This window comes from Myripristis murdjan, chromosome 6 (assembly GCF_902150065.1).
Source record: "Myripristis murdjan chromosome 6, fMyrMur1.1, whole genome shotgun sequence".
NCBI lineage: Eukaryota > Metazoa > Chordata > Actinopteri > Holocentriformes > Holocentridae > Myripristis > Myripristis murdjan.
This window is the reverse complement of record NC_043985.1, coordinates 9,875,027-9,901,622: the sequence shown is the minus strand read 5'-3', so window position 1 is coordinate 9,901,622 and position 26,596 is coordinate 9,875,027. Positions and strand designations below refer to the sequence as shown.

The following is a 26,596-nucleotide window of genomic DNA, read 5'->3' as shown; positions in this document are numbered from 1 at the left end:
GAGCCTTGGAATCCCCCTGTCTAAGGATTCTGTGTGTGACTTTACACAACACAAACAACAAAATACATTTGTGGGTAGTTACCTATTAGAAATGTGTGTGTGCAGATTAATATACTGAGAAAATAGAATTTGTAAATTTTATGGAATGTATATTTACAGGCATGTTAGGATGTAGAAAACTATGATGAGCCATGACAGACAGTCTGCTGTATATCTGTATATCTATATATCTATATATCTATATATTGTATGTGGTGTTCTTCATCTGTCATTCAGAAGCTGCTGGAGCCACAAGCTCTTCTTATATCCCAGCTGCTAGACTTGTGTGGTGTCATTTTGCACTGGTGTGTGTGTGTGTGTGTGTGTGTGTGTGTGTGTGTGTGTGTGTGTGTGTGTGTGTGCGACTGACTCATTTCCATATATTCGGGAGTCAACCCAGCAAATGGTTCGAGGAAGTGGTCTATCTCATATCTCTGCAGCTTCTTCTCCCGCTCCTCCTCCTGGAAAGTCCCGTGCTTCGACCGGATATAACGGATCAGCTTCTTCAGCTTGCTGACGGACACAGAGACACAGAGACCGAGGAAAACGACTCGTCTTCAGCAAAGAGCAGGAACCGCAGCTGTGAGAAAAGGCTCCACATACGAATTTATCATCTTCAATTCCATCATAAGAACAACAACAATAATTTAGTTCCTTTCAGTTATTGGAGGATAATAAGATTTTCAGAAACAATCACATCATTTTCAAAAAGGTAGTTTTTTGTGAAAGGTAGACATAATGCTGAAAATATTCATGCTGTTAATATGATGGCATTGAGAGGGCAGGGTGGCCTGGTTTTTAGGTAGACCATCATGCACCCAGGAAGTCCTATCTCCAGAGATCAGCTGAGCTCCAAGCTGCTCACTGACGCCCCTAACCCACCACATCACACTGTCTGTACTCACGGTACTCCGATCTCAAACAGATTGTTCTGGATGAGCTGCTTTCCCAGCATGGTGATGCTCAGCTGGATGCACAGCTCCATCAGACAGCCCCCGTGGGCACACTGTAAAACAGTCCGTTACCTCCAAGTTACCAAAGGCTCAAACAGAAAAGTGCACAACAATGAGTAGAAATGGTACTGAGTCAGACTCAGTTAAGGCATACTTGACGTAAGTAATCACTCAAAACATTAAACTGCAGTACAATAGAGGAAGAAAAGAAAAATAAAGCTCCACGACACCAGTGGTTTTGAATGTTTCGCCAGTTCACTCCACATTTTACATCGCAACAAACCACTTTGCTAATCATGTGCAGGTACTAAAGATTTCACAACATACAGTCAAAATCCATGGATTTTACTGCCACCAGGTGGAATGCAGAGGGCAGAGATATGTGTGTGTGTGTGTGTGTGTATGTGTGTGTGTGTGTGTCTGTGGGTCCGCAGCTGATCTCAGACTCTCTTCAGCCTCAGATTTTTTGTGCACATTTATTCCTGTAGCATGAAGAGCCGCTTGGGTCGAACCCATCCAGTGTGTACCTGTTCGACCACCTGTGTCCCAAACCTCAGCTCCCTGTCTACTTCACTCCACACCTGCTGCCCCTCATCACATCACTTTCTCACCTGATTCACCGTCTAGTTCACTTATTTTTTTTTTTATCCTGTTGTGAGTGCGTCTGCTCTGCTCGCAGGTGAAAAAATTAAGGATGAGCTTTGTGTTTTTTGGGTGTGCTTACAACTGCTGACAAGTGTTTGCCTAACTTTCACAGGTCTTTAGTGTGCGTGTGTGTGTGTGTGTGTGTGTGTGTGTGTGTGAGAGAGAGAGAGAGAGAGAGAGAGAGAGAGAGAGAGAGAGAGAGAGAGAGAGAGAGAGAGAGAGAGAGAGGCCTTGCTTTGCTTTCTTTGCTCAACAAATGCTGTGAATCTCTGCCCAAAATTGAAAAGACCTCACAAAGCAGCTCTCAAACTCATTGATAAGATTTTGTACATGAAAAACAGATTATTCATCAGGATCTTGTGTGTCAACATTCACCCAACACATCATCTGTGAACTGGAGTGAGACTGCTGTTCAACTGCAAGTCCACACGCTCCACATGTTTACCAAGAGTGCTACTACTACAATGACAGCAATAATAATGATGATGACATCAGTGATTATGAAAAATCATAATAATCATAACAAGCATCAATAATCATCATCATTATCATGTCAGTAAGTGTTTGGGAGCAGATGCAGAGCGATGGTTAAATGCTGGAGTCGTGGTTGGGAGCAGAGCTGCAGGTCTTACCTCCTCCATCCTGTACGACTCAAACACATACAGGTAGCTACCTGGTCTGCCCACCAGCCTTTGGGGGAAAATGAACAAAATGTTGGTAAAATATCACAAAAATAACACATGAATCATATTTCAGCACATTCACAGAGACATTAAGGGATAACACAACTCAACACCTCTCTGTAGAGGGCCGTTCAGATCGGGATGGAAATGATGACCTTCACCGCTGAAGGTGGACAGGGACTATGGCTTCGCCTCCGTTTCTGTCTGTCTGTCTGTTTGAAGGTACAGAGTGTGTGTTCAGGCTACTAACCTTCCCCTGAAGAAGGCTATGTAGATGATGGGTGTGAATGCGTTGACAAATTTGAGAATGAAGGTCTTGAAGATGAGACGCTCCTCGAAGCTCTTGTCTGTCTTTGGAACCTCTGAAAGATGCAGAGGAAAGAAAGAAATCCATCACTTTGATTGTGCAGCTCCTCCTACTGGTCACTCCTGGCCTCAGCCACTCCTCATCCACACAGTCCTGCTTTTCTAATAACAGCATGAGACCATAAATAAACACAACAAATGTTTTCACCTACTGCCCAAACTCACACTAGCTAAAATCCGAACACAGTTTCCTGGTTTCTCACTCTTTTCTCAGTAAAGGTACGACCACATGCATCATCAAACACCATCCACGCCCTCTTCAGTGTCCTGAATATGACCCCGACTCACCTAACACCGTCAGCCACCGAGCCACCGCCCCATACACCTCGTCCAGGATGAGGATGACCACCAGGTTGATGATGGCTGCTGTGGTTTTGACTGTCACCCGGACATGGTTCCGCGTGATGGGATTGGAGCTCATATGGAGAGCTGCTTTGGTGGAGATCCGGTAGAGGATCACACCAAACACAATGGCAAAGGTAACACCGACCTGAGAAAGACAGACAGAGAGAGAGAGAATGAGAGAGAGAGAGAGAGAGAAAGAGAGAGAGAGAGAGAGAGAGAGAGAGAGAGAGACACTCAGTTTCATCACATGGAGGCTGAATACATTAATTTTTTTTTTTTTTTTTTTTTTTTTTTTAATTTTTACTCGCTACCACACCCTTTTGGTGTCACTAGGAGCTCTTGAAAGCATTAATATCTGTCTGTCAATCATACACCAGCCAGGTATTCAAGTGAAGAGTTTAAATACTACCTGGTAGCTGCCTTTATGGCTATAGTATTGCCATCTTGGTTATAATTTCTTTGTATTTCTCATACTAGTAACTGCTGTTGTGTCTGCATGACAGCACAGCTGCTCCTTCTGGCCTTTTGCTCTTACTTTAGAAATCTACGGCGCTTTGAGCTGTATGATTGTGCAGGCCTGACTTCAGTGAGTCTTACTGACTGAGCAGCAACTGCCTTTTTTAAAACCAGAATTTCTCTGTTGGGTAGCACAAGTCAGGCTTTCTCACAGAAGACTGTTTTTTTTTTTTTTTTAACATGCTTCATAAAACACCCTCCTGGTATAACCAGCGGAAAACAGTCACACAGTCACACTGTGAAGGCACAGTTTGCTCAAATGCCAGCCAGTAGTTTGTCTACAACATAAGTTTTGTGGCAGACCAGCCAGAGGGATTCTAGCATTAAATAAATAACAGATACAGACAGTGACTGTGAGGGGAAACAAAAACTCACCATTAACAGCATCATGACAATGTTGGTCATGTAGGCAGGGAGGCGGTCCTGGCATGTCAGCTTCTCCTTTTCTGTCTAAAAACAGGCAGAATCCAGAAATAAGACCTCAAATCTGGATCCATGTTGACTGGAGGTCCATGCGAGACAGCACAACAGACAGAGTTCACTGGGTGGAGCGTGTCACTGGCAGCTGTCTGATTCCCACTGGGGGCATCGACTTTAAAAATGTTTTTCAGCATTTTGGAAACTAACATCTATCAAATGGCAGGTATATGCAGTGTTGTGGTTTCTCTCTCCTGGTCAGCCTGATGGTCTGGGCTGCAGAGTGTGGATGTGGTGCAGCTCAAATCTGTAATCAGGAGCACCAGAGCTACTTGGTGTTGTATATCACCTTCAGTGTGTACATCGCACTGAGGGAATGAATGGTTGTGTGTGTCTGAGAGTGCAGGACAGTGAGAGGGAGACAGAGAGGAGGAGTTAGCATGAGCTGTTTACATTACATGGGAGTTCTGTCTCCGTGTAGTAAACACCTTGGCAGCGAGGTGTAGCATGACAAGACAAGTACAGTCCCTTAAGGCTGGCCAGCTCATGTACATTCATTTTGTTTTACAGGTGGCTGACGATCTTCAGAGCTCCGTCACACATGTTCAGTTGCACAGCATGCTGAGATAATGATGTGTTTGATTTTTGTGGTGGTGCAATTTTGTAAACTGTTCAACCTGGTTTTGTTTAGCCATGTTGTTTTGTAATGTTACAGGTCATTATTGATTAAGAGACCGGCCACAAGAGGTCACTGTGGCTCACACTGCCCACATCATGAGGCTTTCATTAGCAGCTCGAGTGAGAGCCTGCTGGTGAACCAGAGCTGCAGCAGAGAGACACCTGTCCAGCTCAGCAGAACGTCATGGGACAACCAGCACATGCACCCGCAGGTAATTATCAGCAGCATCACTGTTCACAAAAACAGGTAGGGGGCGTGTCATTTGGTTTTCGATTTAGCCCCTGGGTTCAACAGCGATTAACGGCTCTAAATAAACGTGAACTTCAGAGTCTGCTCTCATACAGTGGACACTTCAAAACACACAACATGCCAGAATGCAGTCACTTCTCCTGTGCAACATGCATCAAGCAGCAAACAGCAGCATGACAGAAACAGTTCCAGACATACGTAGCTTGAAACAATGTGAGGGAACAAGCAGCAACAAGGCAACCGTAACACTGATTTCATCTGGACTTATGATTTGGAACTCAAACAAGATGGATAGGGGAGGAGGAAAAACTGTGATGAAAAAAAAAACAAACAATGCTAGTCAGTTGCTTTAAATTAAACAGTATCTCCAAGTAAAACCCAGTTTTGCACCATTAATGTGATCTGCAAAGAAATTAAAGGGAAGGGGAAGAAAGAAGTGGGTCATGAGAAGCAGCTGAGAGACACGGACTCAGTCAGAGATTCTCACTGTGGCACTGATGGAAAACTCCATCACTCTTCCAAGACTTTCCATAACTACAGTGTCAGGACGATATCAATATTATATCAATATAAACACTGTTGGGAATTTTGGATATGATAATATCGTGATATGGCATAAGTGTTGTCTTCTCCTGGTTTTAAAGGTTGCACAGCAAAGGGAGTGTCACTTTCTGAACTTAGTCGGTTGTTTGAGCTCTTCTGTTATTTGGCTCTGCCTCTTATCATATCCACCTTACAAACAACTGTTTATTAAGAATCTCTTCAGCTGAAAAAAAGTGAAAACTGTGAACAGTCTGGGCTTCCTGTATATAAAAAAACATCTGAAAACCACCATATACATAGTTGGAATGACTAAAACAGGTTTTGGTATATTCATTTACAATTTCCCTGCAAATTAATGAAATTTTTGGGGGAGAGTGGGAACCCTGGGAAGCAAGTAAGGTGACATAAGATTAAAAAACAAGGACTCTTAGTGGAAAAAGCAGGATGGTGGAAAAAGGATGAGCACGTCTTAAAGGATGCAGGGGAGCGAGGATATAAAGGTGATTATGATGATGATGATGATGATGATGATGATGAAGATAGGGAGAAACAGGCAGTTAGTAGAGGAGTCTACCAGTCGTAACCCGGCCATGGCACTCTGCACTGTGTGCCTCCATTTGTTAGGACAATCCTCACCCTGACCTCTGGACTGCTAGCACAGACAGACACCACACACACACACACACACACACACACACACACACACACACACACAGAAATCCACCCACAGCAAACCAACACAAACACATATTCACACACTCAAAATATCGAGACAGACAGCCAAGCCAGAGGACCAGAACACCATAAAAACCATATAAACCATATAAATCATATAAACCATATAAACCACATAAACCACATAAACCACAGATACAGAACAGACAAATCAAACCGCTGTAATTGAACATGAGCTGCCGGTCGGTGGACTAAAGCTGCCAGTCGCTGGGAAAACATGTTGGCATGTTGGCATTTTACGTTTCTGCATACCAAACATACAGTACAGTTCAAGTGTCAGAGGTTTCATGACATAGAACACAGTGAGGGGAAAACGCTGCCCTTTGACCCCACCTTCATTTTTATCAAACGTTAGCTAACATTTTGTAACGTAAACCTGACCTTTTCATAAGCTTGACCAAGTAGTTTTGGTGGCTAATGAAGCAGACAAAGCAAACAAAAGTGGCTAAAATAGTCAACAAGCTCACATTTACAACCTAATATAAACAAACTTAAGCTAATGTTTCTTAATGTCAGCCATGACCTTTTCTTCGCCTTAACAAAGTAACTAGCAGTCATGTGACACTTATGCAGGCTTGACCATGTTGACTCTTCCAAATCGTGATATGCAACATATTTTAGATTCAGAAACGTCGACATAGTTTATTGTATTTGTTGGTCTGCAGAAATGTAAAACAGCAGTATTTTATTGTGGCTGCAGGGTTGGAGCAGACACACGGGCTGTGATTCTCTGTTAGTTTGTTCAGTTTTTGATCAAACACTGAGTCCAAACGAAACACACGTGATAAAAAGCTTGAAGCATGTTTATGGGAAAATACTTAATCATGTAAAGGACCAGATTCAAATGTGGGAATGTCTCTAAAAGGCACTTTTAAGAACTTTTTAATCCTGAAACAGCCACTTAAAGGTGAGGAGATCCAGACAGTGAAGAGCTAAGCATGTACTTACCTTCTGCTGCGACTTGTGCTCCTTCTTCAGGGATTTCTGCATGACCTTAAACTCGTACTCGGCCCGCGGGTGGTCCTGCGGCGGGACGGGCACCAGCCAACAGGAGAGAGAGAGGCAAGGAGACTGCTGGTGAGCTGAAGGAGTTAGCAGATGGATGGATGAACTGTTCGAGGTGCACTACACTCACCCACACCCACTATCACACTACATCCAACTATGTATCAGCATCATCCATATTTATGTTTTCAAAATAAAAAATATTAGGTGGTGGAAATAGGTCCTTACCATTTCATGTGGTAAAGCATGCTGGAATCCACACCTTTCTGCTCATTTTCAGCACATGGTCAAATTCCTTCTGTGCATACTTGGCCAATAAAGTTTGATTTCTATTAATACATTTCTCCATAATAGGTCCAAATGCCGCAGTAGTCATGTGGACATTTAATGGAGCAAAAAAAAAAAAAAAAAGAAAAAAAAAAAACTGAGGTTCCTGAGGGACAACAGACTTGTTTCCTTTTGGTTTTCATGTCAGAGAAAGCAAAAAAAAAAAAAAAGAAAAAAAAAAAAAGAAAGAGAAATAGGGAATCTGGCAGGAACAAATTAAACCCAGTAGAGAGGAACACAGCACAGGTGCTGCTGGCCTGGTTCATGCTGCAGGTGGGAATTAAATCTTTTTTAGTGTCTGAGGTGAAGCCTGTATCACAAGCAGGCAAAGTGCAGCTGTTTTACACACTGGAGCTGGGAGGAAGTGGCTCCCAGTCCTCCCACTGACATGAATCACAACCCTTGGCGAGTTAATGTGGCCAGCAGCAGCATCTTTGTCTCACTATTCACTTTTTTTTTTTTTTTTTTTTTTGCCCGCTCCAATTTTGATGGAAACCAAAATGATCTTGTTCTGTTTCCACTCAATCAAGAAAAAAATTTTTTTGAGTAATTTAGTAATGATATTCTTTTTTTTTTTTTTTTTTTTTTTTATTCTACATCTATTCTTTGGTGTATCTTTTGACTATTTCCTGTTGCAACGGCCCAGTTTCCTCAGTGGGACCATTAAAAGATCATACATCTCAAACGAAAACAATCTAATTTAGCAACCCCAATGCCTCAACTCCCACGGCCTAAAAATATAGGCTTTCAGTTCTTATTCTAATAACAATAATAGCAATTTTAAAAACTGGACCTTTTCTGTCAGAGTGTCTGAACAATATGCATATCCTTTGAACAGAGATATTCTGTTCTCATTGGCCATCTGAATAGAAAGGGAAACAAGGGAAGAGAAAAATAGATTTACCGGCCCAAGAATAAATGTTTTCTCATGAATTTACACATTTTGTAATTTTTTCATGGTGTGTCTTCCCTTGTTTTCCCCGATCACCTACACCCTGTTATACTGAGGCAGGCGTGTTGTCTGTCATACAAACCCCACAGTCCGCTGAGGGAGTGGTTCATCACTGAAAGGTTTTTGGGCAGTCAGGAGCAGATAGTCTGGGAAAGCTAAAGCTGGCTTTCCATGGAAACCCAGCTTTAATCAGCTTTTACTGGACTTCCATGGAAATGTAGCTTCACTTTGTTTGTCTTTATCTATTTAACATTTTCTCTGCTGCCTTTGATACTGTCTTATCTAGTTTCCCCTCGGGGATCAATGAAGTATTTGTAATTCTAATTTCGACCTTAAATGAATGAGTGTGTACATGATATGAGGATTAGAGTGAGAACCGGTGTGAGAGAGGAGAGGAAGCGAAGCTGATGGGGAATTTCACGCAGCTAAGAGCTTCTGCAACATTAGGAACTAACCACACTCTCAGACAGAGGATATGAGGAAATACTCTGCTGGACTGAAAGAGAGGACAGATGTGTGTTGTTGTGTTAGTGTCTCTGCGAGGAGAGGAAACGGTCAGCAGTGATGCTCCAGGCCTTGACAGACAGGTCTGGTGAAGGTGAGCGGCAGCCTGTGGGCGGATCATTCTGCAGAACCTGGGAGTGTCATTCGTCCTGTAACATGCATTCTGTGGTAGCCAAGTATTAAAGCTGTGTAGTAACTTGTCTCTTCATCATGTCGACAAACCACTGTCATACACAGAGGCTATGAGCCAAACTAAATGCACTGAGGAAAAACTCTGCTCCGAGGGGTATAACCTAATTTGTTAAAATCGAGCTCAGCATGAATCAAATAGCCGATCACGTCAAGGAAGCATCTCCAACTCAGTCCAACCCTGTCTTCTGCAAATTTACTGAAACTGTGAACGCTCACCCCCACCCCCCACCACCCACCACCCAAAAAAGAGAAAAACTCCACCTAGCCTATTACAGTGAGAGTAATGTAGCTTATTCATAATGTACAGGTACAGACACAGGTAAATATTAATCATTTGTGGGCAGGTTGCAGATGAAATAAAGAATGAGACATTTTATAGTAGTAGTTTTGTAGTAGAATATTAGTTTTTATAACTTTTTACACATTGTCCCATGTTAATCGTCCAGACGTGTGATATTCTGTAAAATGGATATGGCAATAATGCAACTTCAACATTAATGCCGATAAAACTTGCTTGAATTTGAATATCTGGATTCGATTTTTGAAAAAGAAAGAAAAATAAAGAACATCCGGCCAGGTCAAATTAAAAGAGGGGAAGTCTAACAGCGATCAAGGCTCACATTGATCAACACGGATGACCTGAATTCAAAAATAGCTACTGGTGAATATCAGATTGTTGGCAGCCTATCCTCGCCAAGTCTGAAATATGGCAGAAATTCGGTGTAATTATAGACGGTGAGTATAACATCATCAGTGGCTTCACTGCTTGGCCAAACTGACGCTAAAAATAAATCCCCTTCAAGCGGAGTGGAGCTATGCGTTTGATGGCTCAGGTTGCGGGTGTGGCATTAACAGCGTCTGGAATCGATTTAGAGAAAATTGTGGGTAACAAGTCGGGTGAGGTAGTGAGCGCTGCGGGTTTTGGATATGGGTTTGTAAAACTGGACCCAAACATTTTGTGCTCCTCCTTGCTGTCCAGTCCATTCTCTGCTCTGCACTACTGTTTATTTGTGAGTGTGACTCTTTGGGCGCTGGGATGAGGGGCACAACATTTCGGTCAGACTGTGAAATGAGCAGTCTGCACTGAGCCTTGAGGAAACATTAACATCATCTCACATTAACATCTGCAGAGTGTGTTCCCCATCCTGAAGAGCGGGCTTAGCATTCCTGAGTTTGCACTGATTTTAATCTCCCAGCACTACAGCAGGGGCATCAGGGAACTGCTCTCAGGGTTTATGTCCGGGGTCCACGATTAACAGCAGCGGCCCGGAACGCCTTGCCACTTGGTGGAACATACACAGATCAGAAAGTGATACCGCCAAATTTCTGGGAGATGAGAGAAGGTCTCAGGCGAAGGCACATCTCCACATCACCGAGACAGTATCTTTGATGGTGATCTGATGGCACCACTCATCGCTGCTCTGTTATGGTCTGCTACGCTGTGTCTAAAGAAAATCCTGGGGAAGATTTGAAGTGAAGTGCAAACATTACTGAGGGAAGTGGAAGCAGTTATCAACTCCAGACCCCTCACCTATGTGGAACTGGATGGAGAGCTAGTTCCTCCCACACCAGCGCATTTTCTTATGGGAGGGAGATTGACAGTGTTACCTCCGTGGATAACACAAAGTGTGTATATCCTCATGGAAATGCAAAAGAAATAAACAGACAACGGTGATATAGAGAGAGACTCCTTCATCAATCATGGCAAGGGAGAGATGAGTATTTGATGCTGCTAAGATCTGCTCATGTTTCTGTTTCCACAACTTCCTCCACTCTGTTCAAGACCAGTGATGTAGTCCGGGTCCGTGATCAAGTCCCACCAAGAGAGTCCCGGACAGGACGGGAAGGATCATGTTCCACTCTGTTGCCAAGCAAGACCTTGATAAGAAGAACCATAGTTGTTCTATGATCTCTGAACTGAACTGAATATGAGTGAGCTTGATGAATATGTAAATGACATGTTCACTGGGCAGGACTTTGTTGTTATTTATCTCTGCTGAGAGTCATCAGCTGATTCCAGAGTCATGGACAGCGCCAGTGTGTTTAATCTCTCTATCATCGTTGTGTTTTGGCTGTAACATGCAATTAACCAGTCAAAGCGCCATCGTCCATTCCCTTTAATAAACCAGCAGTGCTTGCACCTGGGTGGACTGCTGTGATGTTGGTGGATTTGCCAGCAGGTAAGAAGGAACTCTGCTCTGCAGAGGAAACGGATCTGCTCGTGTGCAAACTGCAGGCGACCTGCGGCAACAGCAGATTTCCACTAAATCCGGTGTGGGAGAACGTAGTGGTGACCGCGGCATCAGAAGAACGGAACAGAAGAACTGAAATTAGACACAGCGTTAATTAATTTGAGTATAAACCTATACATTTTTTAAAAATTTGCTGAAAAAAGGCATCATTTTAAAGATCAGCTCTGGCGACCAGCCGTACCATGTGATGGGATTTCATAGCCGACCTATTATTGTTGGATCTACAGATCTACATGAGCCAGACAATAAGCTCCTCCTCCGTCAGGTACCACAGCTATTCGCCACTGTCAGCTCCTTCCAACACCTCACTGAATCTGCACATTCAGCAGATCAGATTATCCTGATTTCAGATCAGTCACACAGTCACCTGTGTTACTGGCTCAGCCACAGACATCAACTCACCTTGCAGCTAAAAGTCTGCAGTTTCACCACATTTTCAACTTGAAGGTCAGAGACAATCAATTACAATGAATATTCAAAACAGAAACAACATTTGATTTGTTGGCTGGGCTTGTTTGTTGGTTAGATTGGTTAAGGGAAGGGTTAGGGTTAGGGTTAGCCAATCAGAGGCTCTTCCCAGGAGTGGCTTTGCGTGTTTGCGCTCTCGACACCCTCTAGTGGTCAGAAATTGCTCAGTGCAGCTTTAATAGTGTTCATGGAGAAATTATGTAAACTGAACGTACTTTTGCATTTTTCTGATGATAATTTTGTCATGACAGGACATTTTGTAATAAAAGTTAAGCTAAAAGTGTAAATAATCTCAGTGCATTTCAGTTAAAGTATAACCAAATTACGTTAACTTTTCTGTGGCTCACAGCTCACCCAACACCACGTGAACTGTCCTCATACAGTGAACATCAGGCATGTCACACCTCAAAAGGGTGAAAAGAAACATGAATTTGCGAATACTGTGTGATCCTGCTTTGCTGTGTGTTAAGAGCAGAAGCTGGCGGCGGTGGCAGAGGACGTGTAGGGACAGAAACAGAGATTAAAAAGAGACGGAGAGAGGCTCCAGTAAAAAGGAAACGGTCCAAACCTTGAGAGCTTCCTGTAAAAAAATAAACCCAGAAAGAGTGAGAGGGAGAGACAGAGAGACAGAGGGGGATGGGGGGGTTTGAGTTACTAATAATAACCAGAGTTATCTTGACTCAGATCGTGACGTTCATTTCCCTTCAGCTGCAGATGAAACACACAGTGTGACAGGGACCAGGCGACGCTGACTGGCTTCATGTTTTACTGTTTTAATGGAGGATGTGGACGATGACGGACAGTAGGTTCCTGAGTGTCGCGGAGGTGATCTGAACAAAATATCTGATTAGGCTATGTTGCACAGGTTCACTAAACCATGTGTGAACAGGAAAGGTCAGACATGTTCTTCTTTCTCTAGTCGTTTGGATCCTCAGTGAAACATGATCGTCTTTACACTGGCTGCCTGTTTGTTTACTGGTTTTAAGATTGCACCGATCATTTTTTAAGAACAAAGTGATATTATGGACCTTTCAAGCCTGTACATGTGGGATTATAGCCTAAGGTCCCGATAATATCTGCTCCATAATCCAGCCACAGGTTGACTAAGTGAGCACCAATTAGACTCAGCGGGAAAAAAAAAAAAAAAAAAAAAAACACGGAGTAAGCATTTAATTGATCAGCGAGTCAGGCCGGTGGTACGAACTATGTGGATTATGAGTTAAGTCTAAACATCTTTAAATGTACTATGGGCACTTTTGCACAGTCCTCTACAAACAAGAGGCTCCTATTGGGTGTTCAGAGATCTAGCTTACAAACACTTGATTTCTATTGGTGGTTCTCAAGTCCAGGATAGCAGCCAGCTAAACATACACATCATCTTTTAAATCTTTTCTTAACATGCAGTTTCATATATTATGACCTTTCCTCGTCCCTATCATGCTGATCCAACATCAAGGAGGGACCACGCATATTCATGTGTTTGTCCGTCTGTCTGTTTGCCACACACGGTTTCTCAGCCTCTCTCGGATTATTTTGGACAAAACTGGGAGGAATGATGGATTTTGACGCTGGGTTCTGCCACTTTGAGTATTAGTTTAGTTTAGTTTATTAGTTTATTTAATAGGGACTATGGAGCCAGGGTTAGCTAATTAGTGAATCTACATCTGCGGTCCCTGTGCGTTGTACTGTGGCTGTCTTCCCGAAATGCAAGAAATACAAAAAATGTCATGAAGGCAATTAATGTTTTTCTGTGCTGGTACAACAAAACACTGGTGGCAATTATATTTACATGACAAAATTAATATTGAGATGTTTTGACAAAATGTGACATGTAAATGATGAACATGATGCCTGTGACCCTCTGCCACAAAGCTACGGCAGGACATTCTATGTTTTACAGCTTTGCTGGAACAAATGTGCAGTGATCTGAGTCCCAGTGGTGTGGTGGAGAAAATTTTTTTAGAAGCAGCAGCCACATGTTGAAATCTCCACTCTGCTGAAGTGTCGCTGAGCAAGACACTGAGTGAGGTACGACTCTGTAGTTGAGCTGACCTCCAGCCTGCCTCTAGGGGGCAGCAACAGATGAGACTTGGAATCACCTAAGTTTTATCTGCTAAGCTGCTGTTTGGAAATGACCAGAAGAATCATTAGGATCTTTGTGATTCGTCAACTTGTAGAACAAAAATGTATGATTGTGTGTGTGTGTGTCTGATTTGCCTGAAATGTCTGAATGTATGAACATGAATATTACAGTGGGATGATGTGTTGCTCACATCTCTGCATGTTCAGACTCAGAATACAGTCAACATGTTCATCCATTCATTCAGTCACTCTTTCATACATGCATCTGTCCGTTCATGTGGCTCCACTTATTGATCATCAGCGCTGGCTGCAATTTAAAGACGTTTATTTTCAGCGTTCATCCGCTCATTAACTGGTTCAAAAGTCAAGCATCCATCCGAGTCCGGCTCGCCACTCACCTCCTCATCTTCAAAGCCGGTCAGGTCCCACTCGTAGTTGAGTCTCATCTGTCTCCTCTTCCAGTGCTCCATGAACATGGCCGCTTCACAGCAGAGAAAACGTCATGAGATACACAAAGAGGCAGACGCACAGGATGAAATCTGAACCATCTCTGCACGGAAATTAAATTACAGTAGCAGCTGGAGGTGTAAGGATATAGAGGAAGAACGGAATGCACCAAGAACAGAGCAAATTAGGATTATATAAACATTCAAATGACAATTCCAAGAGTTTAACATGTTAAATAGAAACATGTGAGTGAAATGCTAAACTTACTAACGAGCCAAATATATGAATAAATAACTCTGGATTCCAGCATTAGCAGGACATAAATTAGCTGTATTGTCATGACCTGAAGCACATAGAGATGGTGCATAATGATAATGGAGAATTATGAAAATAAATTCTAAAAAATTAAAGTGGAAATAAGTCAATAGCGCAAAGACAAAGTGTGTAACATTTCAAAGTAATCAGTCTCACAAGCAGCCAAGACCATTTAAAATGATGATGTTGCTCTGGCGGAAATGGTATTTGAGTCATGAATTGAGCCGGCAGTGATGGTGCGAGATGAGTCATCAGTACTTGTCTCTCTCTCTGTGTCTGTCTCACGGCCTCAGCCTGTTGTCTACCCGTCGCCTGTTCCCTTCATCAGTATTTAACAGAGTTTACTGGCTCAGTGATTCACAACGTGACAGAGGCAGGAAGTGGTCGCCCTATCTGCAGTTTGATGTTTTCAGGTGGTTCACGAGCCTGTGTGGACTAGGCAGGAGCCATGGACACATTTTGGCATAAAAAGTATAAACTGACTTCATTAATAATAATAATCTGAACAATAAATTGGCCTATAGGGCTTCAGACCATCCCTTAAATGTCATGACATTTTTGTTTAGTTTTGCCTCTGCTATTTTAATCAGTAATCACCACTTTTAATCGAAATCCATCTTTGGAAAAATGGTAGCTAAACCATCAAACATTAATCTGCGATTGGACAGAGCAGACCAAATGAACCACCAGCAGATCTGACCCTGCAGGTTATGGCTTATATAGCAGAATGTACTAAAATGAGCGTGATCAATTATTAAGTGGTTAATTAGAGATGATCAGTCGACCAGACAGAAAGATGAGCAAAATCAGTCTGTAATGAGTCTGGGATATTAGAGAAATGACAACAGCTAGGTGTGTGGAAAAGAAAGATGATTTGGCAAATTAAGTTCTGGGATATTAAAATGCTGTGGATGGATGAGGTTTGGTGAAAAAGCTCAAATGGGTCCCAGCCTACAGGTTGGGTCTTTAAAAAGAACAGCTTCTGGCCCTGTCTGCAAGTCATTCCTTTAATGAAAAACTCCTTCTTCTACTTGGACCTTTTCTACAGGGAACTGTCCGGATTTTTCTCAGAGCGCTCAGATCACCACATCACAGCCAGTGGCTCTGTTTACATTTAAAGGAAATTACATTCATGATTCAGTTATTTAGACCAGGTTTTGGTTCTGTGTCAGTGTAAACATTACAACTTTCACTTTTGGTTTTCACGCTCTCAGCATTATCTTTAATTCGCACACAGAACATGTCAACAGGTGGTGCTTAACATTATTACAGGGGTCATGATTTCTTCCCGTGTGTTGGCAGTAATGTGGATCTGCTGGCCCGTAAACACACGTCGTAGGCACATCTTTAATCAGAAAACTGGAGTCAAACTGGAACGACGTGGAGATGCTGGTCCAGTTACTTAATGAACAGCGCTCATCCAGACAAATTTCTTCTGTCAAATCCTCACCTCGGATAAATGAATCAATCTACAGTTTTAAGCAAGAATGCAGAAAAACAGAGCACGTATGGAAACAAACTAGAGGTCCATCGGCTGCATTTTAAAGAGCTGCTGATCAGTGTGAATGAAATGATGAGGGATGCTGGGACTGATTACTTTGCCGACCTCGTTTCATCTAGAAAAAGTCTCCAACATGGACCGGAATAACCTTCTTAAATGTTTTGCGCCCTCCTCCCTCCTAATGAATTCTATCCAAGCCTCTCGTGTCCAAACTGCTGGAGAGAGTTATAGCCAGTATGAACGGCACTCCGCAGAAACACCTCTTCTCAAAGTCACAAATGTCATTATGATGGCGGCTGGTGAACGGATGTTGGTGGTATCTGACCTTAGCTCCGCTTTTGCTCCTGCTCGGCCTTGGATTGGTTTTCATGCTATTTTGCTGATAGGGAGTTTTTTAGTGTCTGTCGGCATCAGACACAGCGCCTCTGTCATGCAGTGCAGGAGATCGCATGTCATCTCTGCAGTGGCGTCCAAATACATTTAAAATACTGGTGTTAACTTGTAGAGCCCTGCATGGTCAGACCCCCCGGTGTGTCGCTGACCTCACGCGCCCTGCCAAACCCGCCGCCTGCCAAACCCGCCAGCTATAGGATGCTCTACTCCTGTCACGATGCAGCTGAAAGGGCTTTTATTCAGACAAGCTCCAGGTTAGCCTGTCTCAATCGCTGCACCATTTTATTTACTGTTCTCTCAGCTTACTTTCACGTCTGTGTTTTGGAATATCTGTACTTATTCACGCGTCTCTGTCCTCGCCTGCTTGTCACTGCTGTTATTTCATACATTCTTAACTTTGCCTTTTATACTATATTGTTCATTAATGTGAGGGGATACTCTGTTTAGTGGTTCACTCATAGGAAAACAAGAAGATTTCAAAAGGTTTTAACAAGACTGGAAAAATGAATATCATTTTACATTTTTGCATGGCTAACCTAGACGTATAAAATGAATATCCAAAGCTCTCACCCCATAAAGCCATGAAAATGGAGAAGAAGACCGTGGCGGGGTTGTCGAATAGATGGCTGGCCCTGGCTGTCCCACAGGCGGTGCTCAGCTTCCAGTAGCTGCAGGCTTGGTCACACAGAGGACACATGGTGATGTTGTTCTTTGGGTGGCAGATCTCCATGCTGACAGGCAAATCAGACACACACACACATGCACATTAAAGCAGGCTCATGGTGGTGCATGTCACTAAGTTATACTGTGATTTATTTAGCAGGGCTGTGATTACGGTAAGAAAGAGTACCGCTGCTTTATTCTCAGTCAATGAAATGACACATTTCTTCAATACTGTATAGTACAGACACTCTGAGTCCACTGACTGTGTGCAAGTTCAGCAGAAGATACTACGTCACCAAGAACAGCTGGAAAAGAAAAAAAATAAACTGCAGTTTGAATGTTAAATAATGATTGGGAATTCGGAGCACATATCAGATTTACGAGACAAGGACGACACTTTGTGTGTTTATGAATGTGTGTTTACATGCAAAAAATGCAGCGAGGATGTGAGTCGAGCTAGGAGAGGTTTCTCTGTCACAGCCGCTGAAGCTTCACCAAACCAAAACAAAAGTGGAGATGTGCTACCTGGACCAGAAACAGACCTACCAGACTACCAGATCTATTTCTTGAAAACTGAGAAACGTCACACCTGAACCCCGCCGGGAGAAACAGACCCGATCAACACAGACTGCACATCTAATCAAAACTTTGTGTCTCCATAAGGAAACGGTAGTAGCCCTCTCTTGGCCGTGACACGTATCACCCTCCTGTTTGTCAGGAAGGTTGGTCAGAAACATCCAGCAGGTTTCTTTATTCTTCTCTTGCTGTCTGAAACAGCATGGCTAATCCACGAGTTATTTCATCTTAAAAGTCCTCTTGCTGTCATGGTGACGGATGACAAGCGTGACCCGTTTGGAATCAGCCTTACAGTTTGGTTGCGTCGAGCCGAATAAAGATAACTTTGTCTTTTTACCCTACGGTAATAACATTCCTGTGTTGTTGTTTTTCATCTTGGGGCCTGCACTTTCTCCTTGCTTTCTTATCCTAGTGTTACGGTTCTGCAAGTTACAATACACACACACAAACACTTACACACAGCCCAGCACTGTCTGATCAAGGCCAGGTCTTGTCTGATCTAATGTTAGACAGACCTGGGACCAGCGGCAGTAAAGCGGGACAGGATCTGGACCCATCTGACTGTATAAAAACTTGAATACAAACCAGCGCACATCCTGGGTCTCAGGCTCCAGGTCTCTTGTTGGGTCTGGGGTCGGCTCAGGTGGACCCATGAAGACCAGGTTCACCAAAGCTGACAGGTTTGATCTTCTAGGCAGCATGAATGTTGTCAGCTGATTTCATGGCAATGCAGAAACTTTTTTTTTTTTTTCTTTTTTTTGTGATATAAGTGTGCAGTATTAACAGTGTGACCTGTTGGTGGCACTAGAGAGCACAGCAGAGAGTGAGCAGAATGGACCGATTCCACCCTCAGGTCCAGTGATGATCCACCTGCTGTCAGCCTGGTAGGATTGATAATAACACCTGATTCACCGCATGATCTCCTGTGGGATGACTGACAGCCAGTCAGCCAGTCAGCCAGTTAGAACAGGCATTCAAACAGACTGTCTCTGTACTGGCAACACCTTGCAATGTTCTGCATGCCTAGGATTGTGGAGGCAACCTCTTCTCTGTTTTAGACTCTAAGTATTTAATCTGCAGACAGGTAACGGCTGCTGCAGGAAGTGCTAGATGCTGTCTAAGATCCATTACCTGCAGTAGTCAGACTGTGTTTTACCTCAAAAAGTAGACAGACCTTTCTTTATAGGGCAGAGGACACTATTGGTTGCGAAGCGTTTTCCAAATATTAACATATCTGTGTCTTACTGCCTGGAGACATGTTCTCAGGAGCGACGGGTCAGCAATGAGCTGGAAAAACGTCTGTTTTGCGCTCCACACACCTAGAATCGATCACAGCATCTTCACATGTCGGTGGCAGTGGCTCGATTAGCCCCAGTGAGACGATATATGGCAGTGGAAGTGGGCTGTGTGAGCAGGTGTGTATTTGCTGTTGCTCTGCACCACTTAAATCATGTCTTGACTGTGTGGTGTGAACGTGTGAGTGTCCATGTGTGTGCAGGAAGTGTGTGTCATAATATCCTGAGGATGATGAGAAGCAGATAGAGGAAGGAGAAGAGGCCCCAAATGCCACATCTCATTTATCAACTGCTACTCTTCATTCCTTACTCTCTCTCTTTCTGATGTTTCCTCTCTTCCCTCCTCGTCTTTTCATCCCACTCCTGCACCTCTGCCTCCGGTCGGTTCTTTTGCTCCTTCGCCTCCACCCGCTCTCTCTTATCCCCTCTCATTTTTTCTTTTGCACCACAGATTTTAAAAATGTTATTAAAATTAGTCATTTACAACAACAGGAGAATTTTGTGAGGGAAATTTAGTTTAAATTATCGAGAAAGATATCGATAAAGGGAAATATGTTAAAAAGAGAAACATATAAAGGTGTGAAGTTAACATGTCTGGTTTATTTAGTTTATTTTCCTTTCATAGTCTTGCCACCACTGGACAACTATTTTGAGTTCCAGTGTTGATATTATTATTAAATATATTAGCCAGTGTCAATGCAAAACACTGAAAAACTATATTTGATTAAATTAGATCAGTCTATATATTATTATTATTATTATTATTATTATATTACATATTATATGATATCATGTCATGTCATGTCATGTCATGTCGGTGCCTGATAGATGTCTTTGCTGTTTGGTCTCTCTGATTTTACCTGCTGTTTTATTATTTTAATAGTTTTAGCAGCTCTTAAATGATCTTTTTACTGTTTTTCTCCTCTAATTGATGGCTCATGTGGAGATCTCTGCACAAGAGAGCTCTCATCATTGTATTGCACATTGAGGAGTGGAAGGTTCCTGTTGTTGAACCATTTTGGATGTTATCTGATCTGACTCAGAAGATGCTCTGGTGCTGTCCTCCAACCCTCCTCTGCTCCCTGCTCACCACAGGAGAGAACCTTAAAGCCTAAAGCACATCTCTGATTCCCCTGGCCGCACTCCACACCTATCTGTCCTATCCAAGCATCCTCAGATGTCAGCCTCCTCTGCTAAGCAGGACTGCCACTCTTCAGTCAATCTCCTCAAGGTCAACACCAAGGAGCCACTCTACTGAACGTAGAGTATGCTAGCACAGAAACTCCCTGTCTGTGGTCAGAGAGCTGCCTGGCCTGGCAACAAAGCTGCAGTCCTGGCAGACCTGGCCTCGGGTTCCACAGCTGTGGCCTGAGGAGGGAGTAGAAGCACTCTTGGGCGAGCGACCGCTGAAACATTTATCTCCGTCCCAGCTCAGTAGCAGTGGCGGTGCACTCCTGAAAATACAGTGCAGCCTCGTGTACAAGCTGTCGCCAGGCATCTTGGTCCTGTGCTGTAAGCTCCCAACAGGAGCTGCTTTGGCAGCCCATGACCAACGCATGGACAGTGTCCTACACATCAGAGCTGATGGTGAGTGATCCGGGCCTTCATGCTCGTGATGTTTGTCTCAGGATGCTGATGTTCGTCTCCAGCTTCACCACCTCATGTTGAGAATGCTGCAGAGGAAATACTGCTGCTGCTGTCCCTGTGTCCTCAGACAGTTTCTGTGGGTCATCCATGTGTGGCAGCCACACAGCAGGGAAGGTATAATAATGGTTGAACAGAAAAGTTGGAGGCAGTCTGAAGGTCACAACAGACAGCCAGCTGTTACAGTTCTCCAGCTGTTCACTTTCCAAAATAAAAGCTTTTGTAGTTCTTGGAGAAACTAGTGAGAACATGCTGGAGTTTGTCTTTTGAGTTTGCACGAGTTTATCTACAATATGCTGATGACTGTCTCATTATCCAAGTAGGGGTCTCTGAATGTTGTGTGTGTGTGTGTGTGTGTGTGTGTGTGTGTGTGTGTGTGTACCTGGGGATGTTGTCGTCAACAGTAGCGCATCCATACAGAAAAACAATGACTCCCACTACAGAGGCAGGAATCAGCATTTGGGTGTAGAGACCGAGCCAGGCAAAGTACAGGCCAATCTTCTCACCAAAATACTTCCTACATCACACAAAACAAAAAGAGAATTTAATAAGAAGCAAAACAAAATAAACAAATAAATACTTCAAATAAAATAAAATAAAATAAAACACATCCTGGAGCGGTGGATCTTGCTTTACTCAAGATAACGATCCACATAATAACACAGCAATTTTAATTTCAACGGGGGCTAGTGAAAAAGTTAAAAAAAAAAAAAAAAAGGGAGGAGAAGAAACAACAAAACGCTGCGAATTGTAAACAAAAACCCAAAAAAAGACAATGAGGAAAAAGAAATATGATTAACATTTATAGCAGAGCTACAAAACTCTCAAAGCATAGATAAAACTTTAACAGGAGATTCTTCACTTACTGATAAACTAATATGACCTTTCAGAAGAAGAACACTTTTATTCCCTCCTGATTGGCTGGGATTATAAACCTAAAAAGAGACGGTGTTTACCGGACAAGGCCGATGGGCTGGTATTTGTAGAAGACACTGTAGCTGGCCCACTCCTCATACAGCAGCTGGGGAGGACAAACAGGAGAGGTTAAGCCAATCAGCTGCAGCCTTTGTCCTGTGAATACACACTCTTGCACAATATCAAACACATCTGACAATATTTCCGTAGGCCTATGTGTAAAATGCTGAAAACTAATTAAGCAGCCCTGTGAGCCACAACTAACTAAAAACACACGTTAGAGTTAGCCAAGAGTTAAGAGTTAACTTAAATATATGAACCTTTCAAGTGTAACATCATAAAGCAGCAACGCTGACACTGACTGATTGATTTGGTGGTTTACTTTTTGATCAGTGATGACACCATGTGAACAGTCAGTTTGTGTATTATGAGTCAACATAAAAATGAGTTTGTTAAGCAGCGAGCTTAATATTCAGTTTTCCTGCGAGGTGGCGAGGTAGCTCTGTCTGCAGTTTGTGTGCTGCTCTGGAACAGAAAGGGCTGCATGATGCTCCTGTGCATCTGCAGGCGAAACATCTCAAACTCAAACAGACAAACTGCTCGGCTTTAAAACGAGGCCGAGCTGGTTCAGAGCCATGTCTGCTCTCTGGACCTGTAAGACCAGCTCAGTGCTGTGAAGCTCCCAGGCTGACCATCACAGCTGATTTCATATATAAAATCTGATGGAGACCACGAGCTCCAAACCCTCTCAAAACCACAGAAAACCACTTACAGGTAAGACAAGAGACCGGCATGCTCTGTGTCTTTGACCAAAGGAGCCCCACACAGTGAATGAGCGGAGGTGAATGTGTGTCATGCTGGCAGCTAGCAATAACTTCAATAAACTTCAAATTTACACTTTAAAATTGCGTGACTAGCGAGGCTGAGTGAACGTAACGTTACCTCGTCAGCTGATCGTTACTTGACTGGTTTGTTAAAGTGAATGAGTAACACAGACAGACGCATTGTAGACCTGTTGACTGTTATGATAAATAATGAATTATGTTTATAGGTCCAGTCTGCAGTATACTGATCATAAACCCTCTTTAAAGACATTTTACATTCTTCCTCTCCATGAGTTTATACGTCTTACCTTCCTGTCATTGGGCTCCACGTTCTCCCCGTCAATATCTCCCTAAAACAGAGAAGAAAATCATTTCAGACACTCATCACAGCCTCAGAGCTGCAGACATTCACTGGGGTCAGCTTCTGCCCTCCTTCATCGTCACAGCTCACTGGATTTGAAACCTGCGGAAGGTTCAGCATCGCCACTGTGATACTCTGACAGGACAGCATTCAAACAAATTTTACTCTAAAATCAAAGCTGTTATTTCATTTGTATTCATATTAACATTACCAAGGGCAACGCTACCAAACGCAGTTCATGTCCAGTCAGAGCTTGATTTAGTTTGGCATGTTTCTCGTGTCATGTTGGCCCATGTGTTTTGCTACATGCTTGTGCGTTCACAAGTTGCAGCTCTTTTCCATAATAACAATGTGTGAGCTGTGAAGTCGTATTATTGTTCAGAAAAACAGGGATCTTATGTGGTCAGTTGTTTGTCCTGCCCTTTCGGTGCCTGTGTTGTTCCTGTGTGTGTGTTCTCACATCGTGAAGCGGGTAGGCTGCAGTGTACACGCCGCTGCCCAGGAGGCTGGTGATGCCTGCCGAGACAACAACACACACACACACGCACACACACACACACACACACACACACACACACACACACACACTCTGTTAGGTCATGCTGCTCATACACGACGAGATATTTTGCAACTTTATCTACTCTACATAGAGTGTTATGTTAGCGTAGTGTTAGTGTATATGTTTATATTTTCCACTGTGAGCAAAATCAGTATCTGTGGTTTTTCATGATTGTAGAAAAATGTTATTTCTGAACATTAGATAAATGTGCATTGATAAATCTCTGTGTAAAGGTGTATAAAAGATTTGTTCAAACAAATTTCAAACATCTGGGTGTGTTCATAATTATCACTAGTAATAAATGATATTGTTAAACATGTTGGTAAAACAGATTATAATTCTGTTCAGAGAGAGAGAGACAGAGGAGGCTCACCCATGCTGTACTTGGCCTTTGTGCATTTTGTTCGTTTTAATACTTCAAACACCTGACAGAAGAAGAGAGACGGGGTTACTGAGAAACAGGCTGCCAGTAAACACATCACATAACGAACCTGAACCCTAAACACATCACGTACCATTCATTTGTGTGAAAAGTTTGATTATCTGTGCAAATACTGAACCAAATTACAGTTTGACTGGCAGCACCTTCTAGAATTAGACCAGTGTGTTATTCATTAATTTAGTAAACTGTAGGTACAACCTAAAGTGTAAATGCATTTCTTAAAACATTTGCTGACATTAACTGAAATGAGGAATCGATGGTCTCAAAAAGATTTATTATAAGAATTGTTTGGATGATGCCTTTAAGACACACCATGTGATGAGAGAGAAACAGAAAACATGTAAAACGCTACCAACTGTCATTTTCAATATGCCTTTAAGAGAATTTAAAAGGGGATAAGAACATTATTATAGTGATTAACGCATCATCAGAAAAGTCCAGTAGCTGTAACCAGAAACAAAAGCACAGTGTTTCCATGGGTTCTGGGTTCTGGGGCATAAAAAAGGGCTTTGACAGGCCTTTTGCATCATATATGTAAAACTACTGCACATGCACTGTCACTGAGTTACAGGGCAGACTAGAAAAACACGGGTTTGGAGAGTGTAATAAACATAATTTGTGTACCACTGGTCGACCGAATAAACAGCTGGCAGGCTTTCTGCTGCTCGGCTTATTGTAATAAACACTGAGCATGCTTCATGTTCTTTGTGTACAGTGACGTTTGAATGTGGGAACACATCTGGAGGTTCTTCTGTCTGGACTTTAGTGTTCGATGAGGACCGCCCAAGGTGCTAGGGGGTAGAATCACTGAGGCACAGAGAGGACAGCACACTCCCTCTATTTAAGTGGATTTAATGGACTTACTATGGAACTTCTGGTTTTACTGTCGAAGAAGGAGTCTTTGTCTGACAGATCAAACCTGTGAATGCAAACACACACACACACACACACACACACACACACACACACACACATCACATGATGTTAACTGTCCAGTAAAGTTTCTATCTTGTACTGTTCTAGATGTTGGAGTAAAAAAAAAGACTAGCAGTAACACAGAATTACACATATGTTTTGCAAAGGATCTGACTCCAGGTCTAGGTGGGAAGTTCCTATAATCAACCAATCACTTCTCAGCATCCTGACAGTGACGGCGTGTTAGGGCCACTATAGGGGAAAAAATCAAGGACTGGCGGAGTGGTAAAGTGGTAAATTTGCAAGAAAAAACTCACAATTTTATTGAGAAAAAACTCAGAAAACTAGTTGTTCTCCTCCTGTGGGATCCAGTCAGAAGGAAATCCTGCTGGTTTGAGTCCAGAATCACGATCTTCTCCTCAGCATCTGGCTGAGGAGAAGATTCTCTGAAGAGACGTTGCTGTGACTTGGGCCGATTCAGAAGAAAACAATCTGGTGATTCTGAGCTCAAATCAGCAGGATGTCCTTGTTCCTGAATCCCATGTCAGAGTAGAATCTGCTGAGGTGATCAGCTGCAGGCCTGAGACACGGCCAGCAGGGGGCAGCACATGTGGCTCCATCACCAAAAAGAAAAACAGTTTCTCCAAAATTTTCTCATAAATTTGTGACTTTGTCATCTCAGAATTTTCATGTTTTTTTTTCTCATAAATTTGTGAGTTTTTGTCTCGTAAATTTATGACTTTAATCTCAGAAATTGAGTCAAATTCAATTTCAGTTTTTCCCCCGGAATATCCCTCCTCCTCCCCACACTGACCCTGATACACCGGACAGATCTGTGTTGGAGGGTGAAACATATTAATTATAAATAGTAAATATAAATATTAAATATTAATTATGTTTTACAATATGGATAATACCCTGTTAGTCTCACAGGCTGGCTCACACACACAGTCACACTGTGTGTTTAAACTGTTTCGCCGTCAGTGAACGTGGGCTGAAATTCCTGCTAGAATTCCTTCATAAAAACTCTCATCCTGACAGTGTCTGATGTCAGAAACCACAGAAGACACGGCAGCGACACTGAAGTGCTGCTGAAACCCGTCCAGTGAGTGACAGGAGCGCTGGCGGCATGCCCTCCACCACGTGCACCACATGTAACACAGCACTGGTTAAATGATAATCTCAACAATACTGAGATTATCATTTTTGACCAAATACCTCAATATCAACATTGTGAAGACAGCGCAGCGATAACTATCGGTGCTTTAATCAGATATTTACACAATTAGATTTTCATTTTTGACAACAAGCCATTAGTCATGTGGACATGATGACGCAACAGCTACAGCAGCACAGCAAGCTCAGCCAACTGCCTCTCTCGACGAAGAAACCAGGAAAACACACAGCTTATGCCACATCACAGTATCATCCAAAATACCACGTGATATCAAGTCATAGATCATGATTATAGCTGCAACTATCAATTAGTTTCATCATCAGTTTACTTGTCCGTTCCATAGAGTGTCAGCAAACGGTGAAACTTTCCCACAACCTGAGGCAACGTCCTCACATGTCCACAACCCAAAGAGCTTTAGTTTACTGTCACAGAGGACCAAAGAAACCAGAAAACATTTGAGAAACTGGAATCAGAGAATTTGAACAAAAAATCTTCATAAAAATGACTCAAAACAATTAATCGATTATCAAACTAGTTGGCAATTACTTGTTGGCAGCTATTCTATTATTTGAATAATCGTTGAATCTCTAATCACAATATCAATCTATTATTGATAT

At 42.7% G+C, this 26,596-nt stretch overlaps 1 protein-coding gene across 1 annotated transcript in view; it reads right to left on the bottom strand.

Moving 5' to 3' along the window:
- LOC115360470 (anoctamin-1-like) overlaps positions 1-26,596 on the bottom strand; it is a 55,393-nt gene that overhangs the window by 10,458 nt on the left and 18,339 nt on the right. Inside the window, exons 5-20 of the mRNA XM_030053398.1 lie at positions 24,752-24,806; positions 23,819-23,870; positions 23,347-23,402; positions 22,834-22,875; positions 21,743-21,807; positions 21,169-21,303; positions 17,179-17,339; positions 14,351-14,433; positions 12,439-12,450; positions 7,119-7,193; positions 3,923-3,997; positions 2,975-3,176; positions 2,571-2,682; positions 2,270-2,327; positions 945-1,045; positions 410-552 (exon numbers count right to left, since the gene is read on the bottom strand). Of these exons, the coding sequence (XP_029909258.1) occupies positions 410-552; positions 945-1,045; positions 2,270-2,327; positions 2,571-2,682; positions 2,975-3,176; positions 3,923-3,997; positions 7,119-7,193; positions 12,439-12,450; positions 14,351-14,433; positions 17,179-17,339; positions 21,169-21,303; positions 21,743-21,807; positions 22,834-22,875; positions 23,347-23,402; positions 23,819-23,870; positions 24,752-24,806 (1,427 nt within the window). The remainder of the gene's footprint in view (positions 1-409; positions 553-944; positions 1,046-2,269; positions 2,328-2,570; positions 2,683-2,974; positions 3,177-3,922; positions 3,998-7,118; positions 7,194-12,438; positions 12,451-14,350; positions 14,434-17,178; positions 17,340-21,168; positions 21,304-21,742; positions 21,808-22,833; positions 22,876-23,346; positions 23,403-23,818; positions 23,871-24,751; positions 24,807-26,596) is intronic.